The sequence below is a fragment of the Diprion similis genome, chromosome 10, assembly GCF_021155765.1.
Source record: "Diprion similis isolate iyDipSimi1 chromosome 10, iyDipSimi1.1, whole genome shotgun sequence".
Taxonomy (NCBI): Eukaryota; Metazoa; Arthropoda; class Insecta; order Hymenoptera; family Diprionidae; genus Diprion; species Diprion similis.
In genome coordinates, this window is record NC_060114.1 from 4,718,785 (window position 1) to 4,733,319 (window position 14,535).

The 14,535-nt window shown below is 38.7% G+C and overlaps 1 protein-coding gene across 1 annotated transcript in view; it reads right to left on the reverse strand.

The window, feature by feature from the left end:
* Positions 1-515: 515 nt before the first annotated feature.
* LOC124411289 (homeobox protein Nkx-2.4) overlaps positions 516-14,535 on the reverse strand; it is a 36,936-nt gene continuing 22,916 nt past the window's right edge. The window contains exons 3-4 of the mRNA XM_046890348.1: positions 11,006-11,092; positions 516-1,161 (exon numbers count right to left, since the gene is read on the reverse strand). Coding sequence (XP_046746304.1) covers positions 829-1,161; positions 11,006-11,092 — 420 coding nt within the window. The 3' untranslated portion in view covers positions 516-828. The remainder of the gene's footprint in view (positions 1,162-11,005; positions 11,093-14,535) is intronic.

Sequence of the window (14,535 nt, forward strand, 5' to 3'; positions counted from 1 at the left end):
AATTGACTATTAACACTGACTTAAATTGTTGTTTACGGATTTCCACAGATTTTTAATGATTTAGCAGCGTTCTAGGAATTTCCAACAATTTTGTCCCCTTGCAACACTAGGAAATCAATGAAAATCGGGGTTGACATGCAGATCAATTGATATCACACAACCGAAAATCACCCCATACGATAAAAATGACTTGAAATCAATGTAAATAATGATAGGGAATAATTAATTTTATATCTAAAAGTGAACGGCTCCTCGGTATACTCTTACCGCGAGGAAACGGTGAAACTTATCGAGCCAAGTAACCGACTAGGCATGCGGACAAGATTGAACATTGAACTCTAATAGTCGGCGAGATCGTACCGCAGCGTTTTTTTCTTTTGCAAAGTAGGGTAGCCAACTTACTCGAAACAAGGCATGAGATGTAAAACTCTCCGACGTCAAATGGCGAATTGAAATGACGGTGTTACGACGACTCTTATCAGTAACCAGTGATCAATGATCAATAAGAAACCGAAAGAAAAATCGTATCACCTTCGTATCCTCCACAGCCCACATTTGACACCTGAAACTTGAGTTGGCCAGCCTGCGCGAAAAGACGACGACGCTCGCGCATGCGCAGTCAGACACCGAACTTAAGTCAAGTTTCACCGTTTTCTCTCGGCGTGACGTGACGCGAGACGATAAGCAGCTGCCGCAGGAGGCGAGCAAGCTTTATTAAGGACTGTCGTCGGGAATGGCGTACCAAGTGGCTGGATCCGCGGCGAGGGCCCAAGGGCCAGCGACCTGGGGACTTGCGTAGGACGCAGCTCCCGCCGCGGATGGTGCGCACTACCAGGCTCTGCCCTGCAGTGGCAGGTAGGCACCGCACTGCGGCTGCTGCTGCTGCTGCATGCTCTGCTGGGCGTTCGTCCTCGTGTACGAACAGTGCTGCAGGCTCTGGCTCGAGGACATCACGTGACTCACGCCGACCACCGAGTGGTGCGAGACAACCGCCGCGTGGTGCGAGCCGTGGGGACTCGACGCGGCCGTCATGTGGGGCGCAGGGCTCGCCAAAGCCGCGCTGGGACCGCCGCGGCTTCCCTCGTTCCCGCCCCCGCTTCCGCAGGGCTTTCCGTCCTTGACCAGAACCGGGACGGCCACCCTTCGAGGGGAACTCGCGCTCTGGAACGATAAAGACAAGTTCGTTTCGGTTAGGTTAGGTTAATTTTGCCCATCCAACGGAGACTTGGGAGAGAAAATGGTGAAAGTTAGCAGGCTGACGATGAGTGACTGCACTTGTCGTCTTTTTATGCAGACTGATTATATTAATAGTTCAGTTGCCAAACTCAGCTTATGGAGGTTATGTCGCGGATTCAAGTTTTTTCAGGTTAACCCGATGATTGTCAGTGACACACATACGGGCAGAAAAAAGTCGTGCAACTTTTGTCCCATGACACATATATTTGTGGGCGTTTGAAAAAAATATGTTTTTACTACATCGGTTTGACTGTAATTTGGTTATTCGTCGTTTTTGAGATCGCTGAATCCGAATCTGAGATTGAATTTGCAAAATTTAAAATGGTGGATCCAATATGGTGGGCGTAAATTCGAAAAATAGTTTTATTCCGACGAAAGTGGGTGCCTCACAGTTTTTGAGGTCGCTGAATCTGAACCTGAAATCAGATTTCCAAAATTCAAAATGGCGGATCCAATATGGCTGGAGGAAATACGAGTATAAACCCAAATAAAGCCGGTTCGTTTCAAGTGTGAGTGTTGTGTCTTTATTACGGTAACCCATAATTCGAGCCTATACCAGACAAAAAATTTCTTGCTGAATATTTATATTGTTCATATTATGTGAGATATTTTCTCACATTTAGGCGTTTAATTACATTAAAATCAACTCAATCAACTAAAAACTAAAATTTCCTCCCGGCATATTTTATCCATCATTTTGAATTTTGGAAATCCGATTTCAGATCCAGTTTCAGCGACCTCAAAAACTCCATGGTATTCACTTTTGTCGGAATCAAACCATTTTTCGAATTTGCATCCGCCATGTTGGATCCGCCTTCTTGAATTTTGGAAATCTGAATTCAGATTTGGATTCAATAACCCCAAAAACTGTAATACTGAAAATGTAGGATAAATCTGTGAAAAGTTTTTTCCAACCCAAAAATTGGCACGATGACCTCATTTTCGCCTGAAAGCGAAGAGGTTAGGCAGATCTTAAATGATTGAGGTTAGTAACTCGGGTAGGATTTTCGATCTTTTACTGTTGACTGATTAATTACCAATTGATAACTTCTACGAGTCATTGTTACAATACATAACAAGTTAGGCAACTCGTGCCTCGCTCCGAGCACGTTGGCCAACCTGTCTTACGGATGAAAACATTGTTGCAGTACGATTTTGCCGACCAATAGAGTTTGATCATTTTGCGCATGCGCGATCGGTTTCTGACTCTACTAACTTTCACCATTTTTTCTCAGTATAATGCGCTGTACCTATAAGAAATTGGCAAAATAGAAAAAACCGATTCTGAAAATGTATTGATTTTTATTGTTGTTTGAAGTAGGCATTGATGCCGTATCGTAAGTTTATTATATGCGTTTTATTATGAGGCTGCATGATGAATCGATTACTGTGAAAAGAATTAATTGAATGCGTCCATTAATTGATTAATTAAAATAATCCATCAATTTATTAGACGAAAAAACGATTAATTGGAAAGACCGATTAACCCATTAATCGAAAGACGTTTCTTTTGCCGTGATTACCAAAGTTAGCAAATCTTTCCGGGATGTGTGTTAAATTCGTAAACATTTAGTACGATTATATTCGTCAATGCTTGTATAGGTTTCAGTGAAATAAAGCCTTAACATCACGTTATTATTGCGCTGACATTAAATTATTGCACCAGACACAAAAAATTTAGAAAACATAATATACACGTAACTATATATATAGTTGGTCTAAAAAGATCAAATTTATAAAGAAATAACTTTAGCATTACATTTCGATGCATTGATTATATTCTGTTGGTAAGTTAGTGGCATAATTGGGTAGTTAATAATTTATCGGATTGCAAATTGAGTAACAATTATTTTTCTCTTCAGAACACCGGCAAATTATAACTGCATGAAATGATTTCGAATATTTAGGTATGTACATACATAAAATAGGTTAGAGAGAAGTCACGTGATTCTCGGAGTTCTTCGCAATTCACCAAATCTAAGAACCTACTGACGCCAATGATTCCAGAAAGGATCTAAAACAAAGTTGATACCTGTCTCACAAGGCTTGGTAGATACCTATTTGAAGGTAATCACGTATAAGATCAAAAGGCTTGGATGTATTTAGTGACGTGTTAGGCCAAGTTAGGCAGTGATTAGAATAAAATGTCAAGTTTTAAGAGGGGTATCAAATTTTTCTGTGCACACGAAGAAAGGAGGCTGCAGGTACGTATGTATAATCTACCCATAACACATCCTTTGGTAGGATAAAGATCGCGTCCGTTGCCAACAAACCGTGCCCCGGTTGGGCTGCATGGCAGAGCAGCGTCGAAGGAGTTTAATATGGATAAGCAACAAGGGTAAACAAGGCTTTTTTAGAAAATGCATTTCTCGGTCCAACTGGTGCTGGTATGTGTGTCCAGCAAACACGGCATCGCGACGTGACCACCTTCTCTGTCCACAGTTCCGCAAGCACGTCGATGCGCATGTCTGCATATATGCATATGTATACGCACACAGACACGTGTATACATGCATGTGTAATGTCTCTGTACGCAACCAGTCCGCGACGAGCAAACTCCAAGTCGTGTTATCCAAGGCGAGGGAGAGAAGAGAGAGAGAAGAGAGCGAAAGACGCGCTGATGCCTGGCTACCGTCGCGACGCCATCACCCATTCACCGATCTCCGTTCATCGGTATGCCTTACAGAAGCTTCGGCTACCTGGCCAACCACTCAGCTGTATCAACATTCGGTACATGACATTCCTTTTCTATCTTTCTCAACATGCCTTGATTATTCCTGCACACACACACACACACGCACACACACGCTCACGATTTCGGACCTGCAGAAAGTAGGCTTACAATCGTCGCCAAGATTTTCTGCATAGAGGTACCAACAAGTCTTCTTGTACTTTTCATGTTTTTGGGGAAAACGGTCGCCTTGATGAGTCAATGTCACCAATTTTAATCTCGGTACGTGACATTCGAGTCTCTTGGCTTCACCAATTCACGCGTTACGCCTCATGCTTTTTGTCTTTTGGGATAAAACAACCTTGCAAATCAGTCGAATTCAGGAATCATACACATATTTAATCCTGCATGTATGCATCTTTTATTATACATACCTACGTGATGGTTTAAGGTAATTGGTGAACTTAAGGTTCTACATCATCGTGTTGAAAAGAATAGCTATTTATGTGGCATGCCCGTGAATCGCCTGTTTTTTGGTAAGGATAAAGATTTCAGGACGAGCTGAAGGTGAGCCGGAAGCGAGCCGGAAGCGAGTACTGAAACTATCCGAGCCAAAAAACGGTTTACGAGCATGCCACATACAATATTTTTCACGGTATGGGCATTGAAAAGCAAAACGAAGAGTGAGGTTATGTCGCGATCTGTTCGACGAAGCTACTTTATTCGGCAGTTTGGGATGCGCACTTCGAACTGCAAATCAAAACTGCGGAATAAAAACTTTATTCCGCAACTTTGTTCGCTGCCGTATAAAGCGTCACTTTACGGAACGAAAACTGCCACAAGAAGTGGAATTTTCAATGCCCATGCCGTAAAAAGGTACTTTTAAGGCCTTCGGATCATTGATTGTGTTGGAACTTCTAGGGTTTATGTGGTAAACTGGCCTTCTTCCACTAAAAATTACTTTATCATAAAATGAAGCAGGTAATCGAAAATTCGTGGTTACTTTACTAATACTCTGCGGTAATATATCCGTTGACGATAATCGAATCCACAAAATCCTATCGTTGAAACATTCTCAGAGGTCGATTGAAACTAATAGTTACGACAAAAATATGAAACAGGTTTCGTGTGACGCGGCATTTCACTCTCTAAACTGCTAATACACACCAAATCAATTGTAACCGAAGTAAAAAGAGGCCTGTTAGATAAAATTAAACATCATTTGACATTTAAGGCCAAGGAAATGAGCCTAGAATATTGAGTAGAGGCTTAACAAATATCCTTTTGAGTGATATTTCACTTTGTGAAACAACCAGAAAAGTCTAGTAAAATGAGTATCTTTATAATAATATTGTGGTAATGATCAAATATTATTACAATGTGAAGAAATTCCGGTGCAAATAACTTGGATCTAGTGTCACTACATGCTAGTCGATGCTATATTATTTGGTGATTCCCACGCACTATAATCTGTTAAATCAGTCAGACGTTCTGAAAATAACTGTAGTTTGTAAAAATATGGTAAGACGGTTTTTTGAGATCTTAATGGTGAGGAAAGTGAGCACGAAAACATTAGAATCGGATCGAAAATACGAGAGTAAAATCATTTTGAACGTTCTGATCGTACTAACTTTCATGAAATTCTTAATATCACGGCTAGTGTCGTTAAAATTTCCTAAAATTCATTTCTATTAAGTAGAATTTTTTAATTAGAGATTTTTAAAACCAGATTTTACTCTGTCCCCAATTTTTTCTGATGCTTTCCAGCCGATTCCCAACGTTTTGGACTCTGGCTTGTATAGTGCGTTCCTTCTTTTCGGCGAATAATCCAGACCGGAAATATAACCGTGGAATGGAATGATGACGGCGTACGCGCGCGCACGAAATTACCATGCAGCATATATCACGTACTTATTGTATAATACTTGCAGTAAGTGGCAGCTGAGTGACGTGTATGCCAAGATAGACTTTCGTATTAAGTGGAGCAAATGCAATGCAATGCAATGCACTTCAGAAGCGCGTTGCGCGATGATTGCAAGGCTTATACATGCACGATGCATGCAGCAAACGCTCGACGATATTCATGGAGTAACGCATTCACAATCAGCTGCAAGTCACGCGCGCTGCGTTACATATTAGGTAGGTACAGCATCACGCCACTACTTTGAACCAATTTCCGGTGAAAAAGAGAGACTAAGAAAGAAGAAGAGAGAAAAAAAGAAAGAAAAATCCAACGAACTTCAACCGATGCTTCAGATAATTCGACCCTGTAGTTTGATCAGTATAAACGAGCTCGAGAGGTACGCGAATAATAAAAATGCAACAACGTAAGAAAAAAGTGAAATCAAAATTAAATGGTATAATGTAATTGTCTGATGATTTATAGAACGCACGTTATGTCTATGCGTAGGTATAGGTAAGTAAGAAATACGAAAGCACGTTTCACGATAATTGGACTACGTTGAATTAGGCCTGTAATCTAATTCGTGTTTTTTATACTTTTGTATAATGATAATTCGTAATTAAGCAAACAAGCCTCTAAACGACAGTTCAATGAAGGTATATTAATTTCTCAACCTTTTCTCGTAACATGAATAATATATACTTAAGACTGAGGAGGGAGAAACATTTTTGTTACACACAAATTGAGGTAATTAATTCATCAAAGGGTCGTTTTATCCGAAGTGCAGGGGCTGTAGTTTGATGTATTTTTATGTACAGGCATAACCGTTCGCAAGCTTATAATATATATGATACACGACATAATTGATGGTCATGCATTTCCAATGATTTTTCTTATCCCGATTGATTCCTGGTGTTTCAAAAAATATTTAAGTCGTTTGATTTCCATTCGCTTGCAAATCGATTTTAAATCGTTAAATTCATGACCTCCTCGAGTGAATAACATCGCGATATATTTAATGAGTTTAAATAACCGAAAATCAACACTTTCGTTAATTTTATCACGATTATCTTATACTACGTACGTATCATATGAGAATTGACTGCTAATTGTAAGAGAAATGTCTATTCCAGTGTATAATTAGTACCAAATAGTCTTCTAAATAAAATTAAGTATCTTCCAGAATAAAATGCAAGGAATCCATTAAATTTTCAACCATTTCCCAGGAATTTCAAACAAAGCATTTATATTTGAGTTTTTTTCTTTAAAATTCAGATATTTTTCGTTTAAATATTTTTATTTTAACCGTTAATAATACTGATAAAAAGTATCGAACTAGGCTCATCAACATCATCCAACTTAATGCCGGTGAAAATAACAGCGGTCTGTACTTTGGCGGGACCAGGTGCTGCGGATGACTGTACACTCCTAGCAAGATGGCGACCTGCCCTCTCCAGGCTCGTTTCTCCTGCAACAGCAGCAGCCACCGAGGGGCGAAGCGGGCATCAGAGGGAGAGAACGAGGAACGAACGAACGAACGAACGAACGTTCGTTCGCTGGCTACGCGCGCGGCACTTGAGATTTTTTACCGCCTGCACGAGGGGGAAATAAAATAAAGCGGTAAAGAGTAGAAATGAAGAAAAAGAAAAAGAATTTGAAAGAAAAAGAGAAAAACGAAAGAAATGTGAAAAAAGGAAAAAATAAATAAGAAAAAGAGAAATGCGAGGGAAAAATAAAAATAAAAAGACAACGAAGATACAATGAAAGAAAAAACACACGCATCCGCGAGAGGAGGAAGAGAAATACAGAAAATCCGAGCACCGGCTTAAACGTATAATATATTCGGCTTTGCTGGTACCGTTCATGAACATTCATACGGATCTACGTATAGATTAATATAGATCTATATTATATATATATATATATATATATATATACGTCGCATGTACAATTACATGTGTGTAAGTATATATAATGTAAAATTTATACGAATGTTGTGTAAAAACGTTTGAATCAGAGTTCGAACCATTATATTTATTACCATTTCGGTATTTATTTCGATTTTGCGATTCAAGATAATAAAAAAAATCTATAACAATTTCGGTAAATCCACTTCACGATCGCTTATTTTGTTGTTAAATCTTCGTTTTTAGTCATAGACTGTATGTATCATGCAGTACCTTAACCGCAACTAGAAATTTCTATGATTTATTGACGTACCAGTGTGGCCATTTAACGAGTGAAAACTACCTCTAAAGATGACTTTTCGATAACGGCGTAGAATTTGTCTAAAAAAAAATCAATCGGACCATATACGTACCATCAGTCGATAATATGCGCAGTGTTTTTATCCACAGGAGTTGTATCTCTTATCATTTTCCAGGGGTTGTTTTTTAGCCCTTAAACGTCCAAATTGGCGAGCAAAAAAAAAAGAAAAAAAAAAAAACCTGCCTACTGTTTTCTAATATATCGCAACATATCGCGGAATGACAAAAATCGTTGAGATTATACTCCTCGGATGCTTCCCTCTCGCTAAGAATCGGCAGAAAAGCTTCCTTCCCGCAGTGAAAAGCACACGTGAACGGTTATCTGGGCGATCTGTGAGCCCGAAAGCCAAAGCCTGAAGTCCCTCGGGTATATCATTGTAACAAAATAATTGTCCTATAAGTGGTGGACAATTTCCTCAACGTATATATATATATATACATAACAACGATTTTGCAAGCTCTGCACGGATGGATGTCGAGATTAAGGATAAGATCTAAACTCTCCGTTCAACAATGGAAGCACCCATAACAAACGGTGTTTGCGAACGACTAGCTCTCTCCTCGCGGTGGCGGCGGCAGTAAACACCATGCATTCAATAATATCAACCCACCCGAAACGATCATCTACATCTCCATCGAGGTTCCCCATTCCCGCACGCTCCGGCGAGTGCACCAGTTCATAATTCCCTCGTTAGCTACCGGAGGAAGGAAGAAATCCCCCCCCCCCCCCCTCCCCACTCCTTCATGATTCGAGAACGCGCCCTCGCCTCGCTGCTTCCCCAGTCGATTTCTCCTACGGCCTCATCGCAACCCCAAATTAAAGCCCCGCCATAGCATCAATTCACTTTTTGGCCCCGATACCATCCCCCAAGTTACGATTTCTATCGCTTGTTTACCCTTCAATGTTTACTTTGATTATTTTTTTTATTTTACACCGAACGAGCGATCTTACTATGCAAAAGAGTTTTTGGAAATAACTGTAGTTTTGCGGTTTTTTTCATTATTGTCTTGTTGAAAAAAGGTGATAATAAACAAAAAAATTTATCTTCTTACGAGATTTTGAACTGTTTTTAGAGATTAGTGAGCAATGCATAATTGCGGTTCGTTTTGTATTTTATTGTTTTAGTTCTACAACATTTCTAAAATGTTTTTTTATAATCCATTGAATATATGTTTAAGTAGTTCTAAGGAAATATTTAGAATATTATTTTCCGCGTTTTTATAGTGCGTAGTGTGGTTAAAGCTTTTAAGTGACTTGTGTACCAACTGTCTAAAGAAATCCCTAGATGGCTAGGGAATTATTTTTCTGGCGAACGCTGCACTGCTCGGTCATGCCATTATGTATAGTTATGGTGTCAGTTATTTAAAGTCCCGGTAATTTTTTCCCCACGCAGATTCAACGTCAAAACGATTAATCATCACCAATCTAGGGGATTTTCGCGCCGTTGGTACACGTCTTACTTAAGTCCAGTCCAGCGCGAGAGAGAAACTATTTTTGAAAAAAAAAGCTGCACTCCTAGGTACACCATATATACTCAAACCACGTTATGGTGTTATTTAAATGATGCTAACGCAAAATATCTGCATCACTATATGCACATATGGTCATGACGCAAACGCGTGTTTAGGACTAATGTCGAAAGCATTTGCGAGAATAGCGATTATACGTGACCCTGCATACAAAGATTATAATATCGACAGTATCTGCACAGACGCGTCTTTTATACAACTACCGATCCGAGCACTCATACGGGCTGCCAGAAACTTTTCAATTTCATACAGACGTAGAGTTGTAGGTATTTGTCGATGCATACGCGACACGGTAGATCAAGATACGACACGCTCTGAATTCTAATATCTCGCCTCACCCTCGTCCGCTCCGCTTTTTACGCCACATCGTCTTCTCCTCGTATAACATTCTCGAAATCCATTTCGCGTAACGGTACCAACGGCACAGAGGATAATCGTCACAGGCGTGGTGTGAGTATACATGGTGTGCCTAAAACTCCTACGACACGCCCCTTTCTTCGAGGTTAAAGCCTTTAATTGACATGTGTACCAACTGTTTAAAGAAATCCCTATATTGTTAGGGAATTATTTTTCTGGCGAACGCTACCCTGCTCGGGTATAATGCCACGACGTATAGTTGTGGTCTGAGTTATTCTAAGTCCCGCTCATTTTTTCCACACGCAGATTCAACGTCACAACAATTAATCACCACCGATCTAGGGAATTTTCGCGCGGTTGGTACACGTCTTACTTAAGTCCAGTCCAGCGCGAGAGAGAAACTTTTTAATTGAATGTTTTACAGTCACTCGTAAATTATAGTCAAATTTTTTACCGTTTCCGGATGAGTACAAGCAATGAAATACACTTTCCAGTGGTGAAGGAATCATGCAAATCGGTTGAGTAGTTTTTAGGATCATCGATAATAAACACACAAACGCTCGCTCTTCCCAACAATATTGAAGACTTTTTTGCGTTTTCTCAATAGTTGTTCAATAAAATATATCCTTTCATTATTTGGAAGAAATAGTCTTTCCGATGGTAAAAAAATGATCGGAATCGGTTGAACAGTTTTTGAGATCATCGATAATAAACTAATCATCAAATATTTTCTCTTTACAACATTACTGTAGATTTCATTGCGTTGAGCAATTATTCTTGTAAGAAATAACTTAGTTTAGTTGTCAAACCAAATCGGTTCATCAATTTTGAGATCATCGGTAAAAAACAGAAAAACGCTCTCTTTTTTTATAATAACAGCTGCGTATAGGAAGAAGTGTAGATGCAGGAAAGAAACCTGTTTTTAGTCTGTATCCAGAAGCATATTTTGCAATTATGGAATAAAATGAAAATATTAAAAAACTGTATCTTAACCTGCAATAGTGAAAATTTTTCTAGGTCATTTCTATCGATTCATCTTACCTGATTTTGCGCGTTCTGCTCTGCCATAGCTTTTTCTTTGGCCTGTCGTTTACATTTGTACCGGTGATTCTGGAACCAGATTTTGACCTGAAACATAAAAACGGTACCGTAATGTATTTGAAAAAAGTAAAATTCATCATGCATTTCAATTCACGTATACTTCAGTTCATATATTCCTCGTTGCAAGTTTAAGATTTTTTTCTTTTTAAAAAAATTGTACGAAACTTCACTTTTGATTGACTAAAAAATGTTTCGTAACAGTTTGAAAAACGGGTTTTGCATGGAAGGATTTTAATTCTTTAACGCTTAATTAAATACTTTTATAGATAGGTTGAAAATTAAGTTCAATTCAATTTCGGAAATAGAATTACAATTGATTGTAAAACACAGCAGAGAAAATGTCAGAATTCAAATCGAAATTTTTTAAAGAAGATGTGACTCTGTCCTGAAAAGTGAAGCGTCAAAAATTATTTCTCGAAAATTTTCCACAGTACTAGTATATACCTGACAAGGATATTTGGCTGCATATTTGAAAAGCAACCAGGAATCAAAAGATATTGAACCTATAATAAGAGATTATTTTTAATGTTCCTCAGAATGAATTAAAAAAAAAAAACACGAATTACTGACGACCTTAATTATTACTAACTCAATACATTAAACCGCATATTTATGATGAAATTCTTGAATCCGAATTGGAGAAACACGACTTTAACCGATGTTTTTATGCCTCTGAAATTTTCGAAAATGGGAAATCGTTGAGTTTGCAGTTGAAACATGGATAACGTGGATTGAACCTGTTTTCTGATGGCTATTGAAGTTTCAGCAAGTCCAGACGGTGTTTTCATAGGCCCAGCAATATCCAATTTTAGTGATTGACAATTTTTGTAACGACTTAAGAGGGTCCAATCCCGTAATCCTTGCTAAAGGGTCCCTGCACCGGGCTTCACGGCTACTCTTTATATTTTTCCAAGTGGCACTCAATAACGCCCAGGTTACAGGGCTGCACGCCTAAATGAAACGTTGAAAAGTAAAGGCGTCGCTATATCCTGACCGTTTTATTTTGTCCGTTTGCTCAGCGAAAGTTGAGATGATACGAGATTGCAGATACACGCCGTTGAAACAAGAATAAAAATAGAGACCCAGGAATTAATATGCAGTCTTGAACCAAAGGTTTCTTCAAGATACATTTATAAACTGAAAAAGTCCCCGTGCAGTACCTACAAAAATCGTATAATGTTACAATTTTGTTTATTTGTTTTTTTTTTTACGACAAATCCATATTCCTTGTTAAATTGTGATTGAGAACAGTTCATTTTATTCGTAAATTGAATTCTCCGCAAATTATCTAAAACAGATTTTGGACAGCAATAATGTATTTTTTACTGAATCACAAGTAATTATTTATAAATTATAACGATTGTACATATCGGAGGTTTTTTAACAAACGAGGAACTCAAGATAAAAATTAGTTTCGGCGTGAAATGAGCCAGTCTTCATGAGAATCGAAGAATCTGTAGCTTTTTTTAGTTTGAAAATAATAGAATAACGTTATTTCCCTGACGTTGTTAATAAAAAGATGTTTGACGTTGAAATTTATTGTTTCAACATTTTATTTTAGATCACGGAGGATTTTTTTGCAAGATTAACACGTAGGTACTTGAAATTTCAATCGATGGAGTTTGATCGAAAACTAGAATAATAATGTTGCGGTAAGTAATTGAAGCTTAGTAAATTATCCAAAGTCACGAAGTGATGAACTTTATCGTCGACTTGGATCGATAAGTAATTTAATTTGATTACTGGCATCCGTTCCACTTTTCAAAGCTTTCCGATTACGGCTTATTTCTTGAATGCAAATTGTTAAACTATCGAAAAACTTCAATACCTAAGCTTCTCGTTTTTTTTTTTTTTTATATTTGAAGCACAAATTTCCCATAATTTTCACATTCCGATTCATTAAAATTCCAAACTATATCGATCCAAAATTTTTCGCTGAAATTTCCTTGCATAATTCGCACATAATTTTCTGCAATGAGGTAACGTGCCGATAGTTAATTTGACGTCATTATTGTCTCAGGCCATCTCGAGTATCATACTTTTTGCATTGTGGGACCCGCCAATATCTATTATATTTACCTGCGATCATCTCTATAGACGCAAACCGTTTATGGGATCAGGCTTTTCGGACAATTGAATACCGATGGTTGGATGCGTCGGGAGTTCCGTCTCGATTGGATCACCATCTGCCTCTGACAGCCGCGTGTCGTAATCCCGGAATATACGAACTACAATAGACTACAGAGTGTCGAGTGCGTCGAGGGATATTGCGTGAAGGTTCAGGTATACGTGTGTACAACCACGTCACACATACACATATACCTGCGCACCGTTTATGCGTATAAACCCGCGAGGAAGTTTTTTTAGTATCTCATTGGTCCCCAAATGTGATGGGTAGACACCAGAAGCGTGCTCATCTTCTTTTATGTCCCTTATATAGTCCGCGCGGGAGAGAAAACTGCAGGGCAAGATTCCAGGGTGTCAATGACGAGGTGTAAAAATATTATTACGTGAACCTACTAGAACAATTGTTCTGAAACTGTGGATGCTAGAGGTAAAAAAAAAAGAAGAATAAATAATTTATTGCATTTACCGTGATACGCATAAATTTCTTATGACTTTCTTGTTTATTTCACAGAAACAAAATATTTTTTTCGTAATATTTGATGGCGATATTTGAAAAATTCTACGAGACCTCTTTTCTTTTATAACAATAGTTTCTAACTCCACAAGAATCATTTTTAACTGAACGATATACGTTGTATCGTTATGAGAAAAGGAAACTTAGCAAATTGATTGTCTCACTGCGCATGCGCGGGCTTCGCCATCTTTCACGCAGGCTGGCCAACTCAAGCTTTAGCTATCAAACACGACTTGCGGAGGTTAAGTAGGCGATGTGATTTCTTTAGGTTAACCGGATTGCAAACAGTTTATACAATGGTTCGGAAAGGCTTGGCAAAGTTTTATTTTCAACTAACCGATGACTGATGAGTGCTAATTATGAATCACAGTTAAAATATTACTATTTGAATTCGCCACTAGATGCGGGAGAGTTTGACATCTCGTTTCCCGTTTCGAGTAAGTTGGCTCCTCTGTCTTATCGAGGAAACTATTGGCGTGAGTTGATCTCGTTGACCATTAAAGTTCAATTGTTTTCCGCATGCGCACTCGATAACTGACGACTGATAAGTTTCACAGTTTTCTCTCATTCTTTCACCCTCGCAAGTGAAACTTATTGTTCCCACAACATGTTACACCATTGTTATAGACGTAGTTGCCCGCAACCATCTTCATCAATTGTTAACCCATATGTTTATCTGCGGTGAATTGTACCACAATTACAACGCACAACTTGAACACAATAACGGAGCATGCATCGGTTTATAAGATGGTCAAGTGGCCACACATAACTTCCAATTCCCACACACAGCACACCACAGTTCTCATCCTGCAACTAGCCGCTCGTTGCA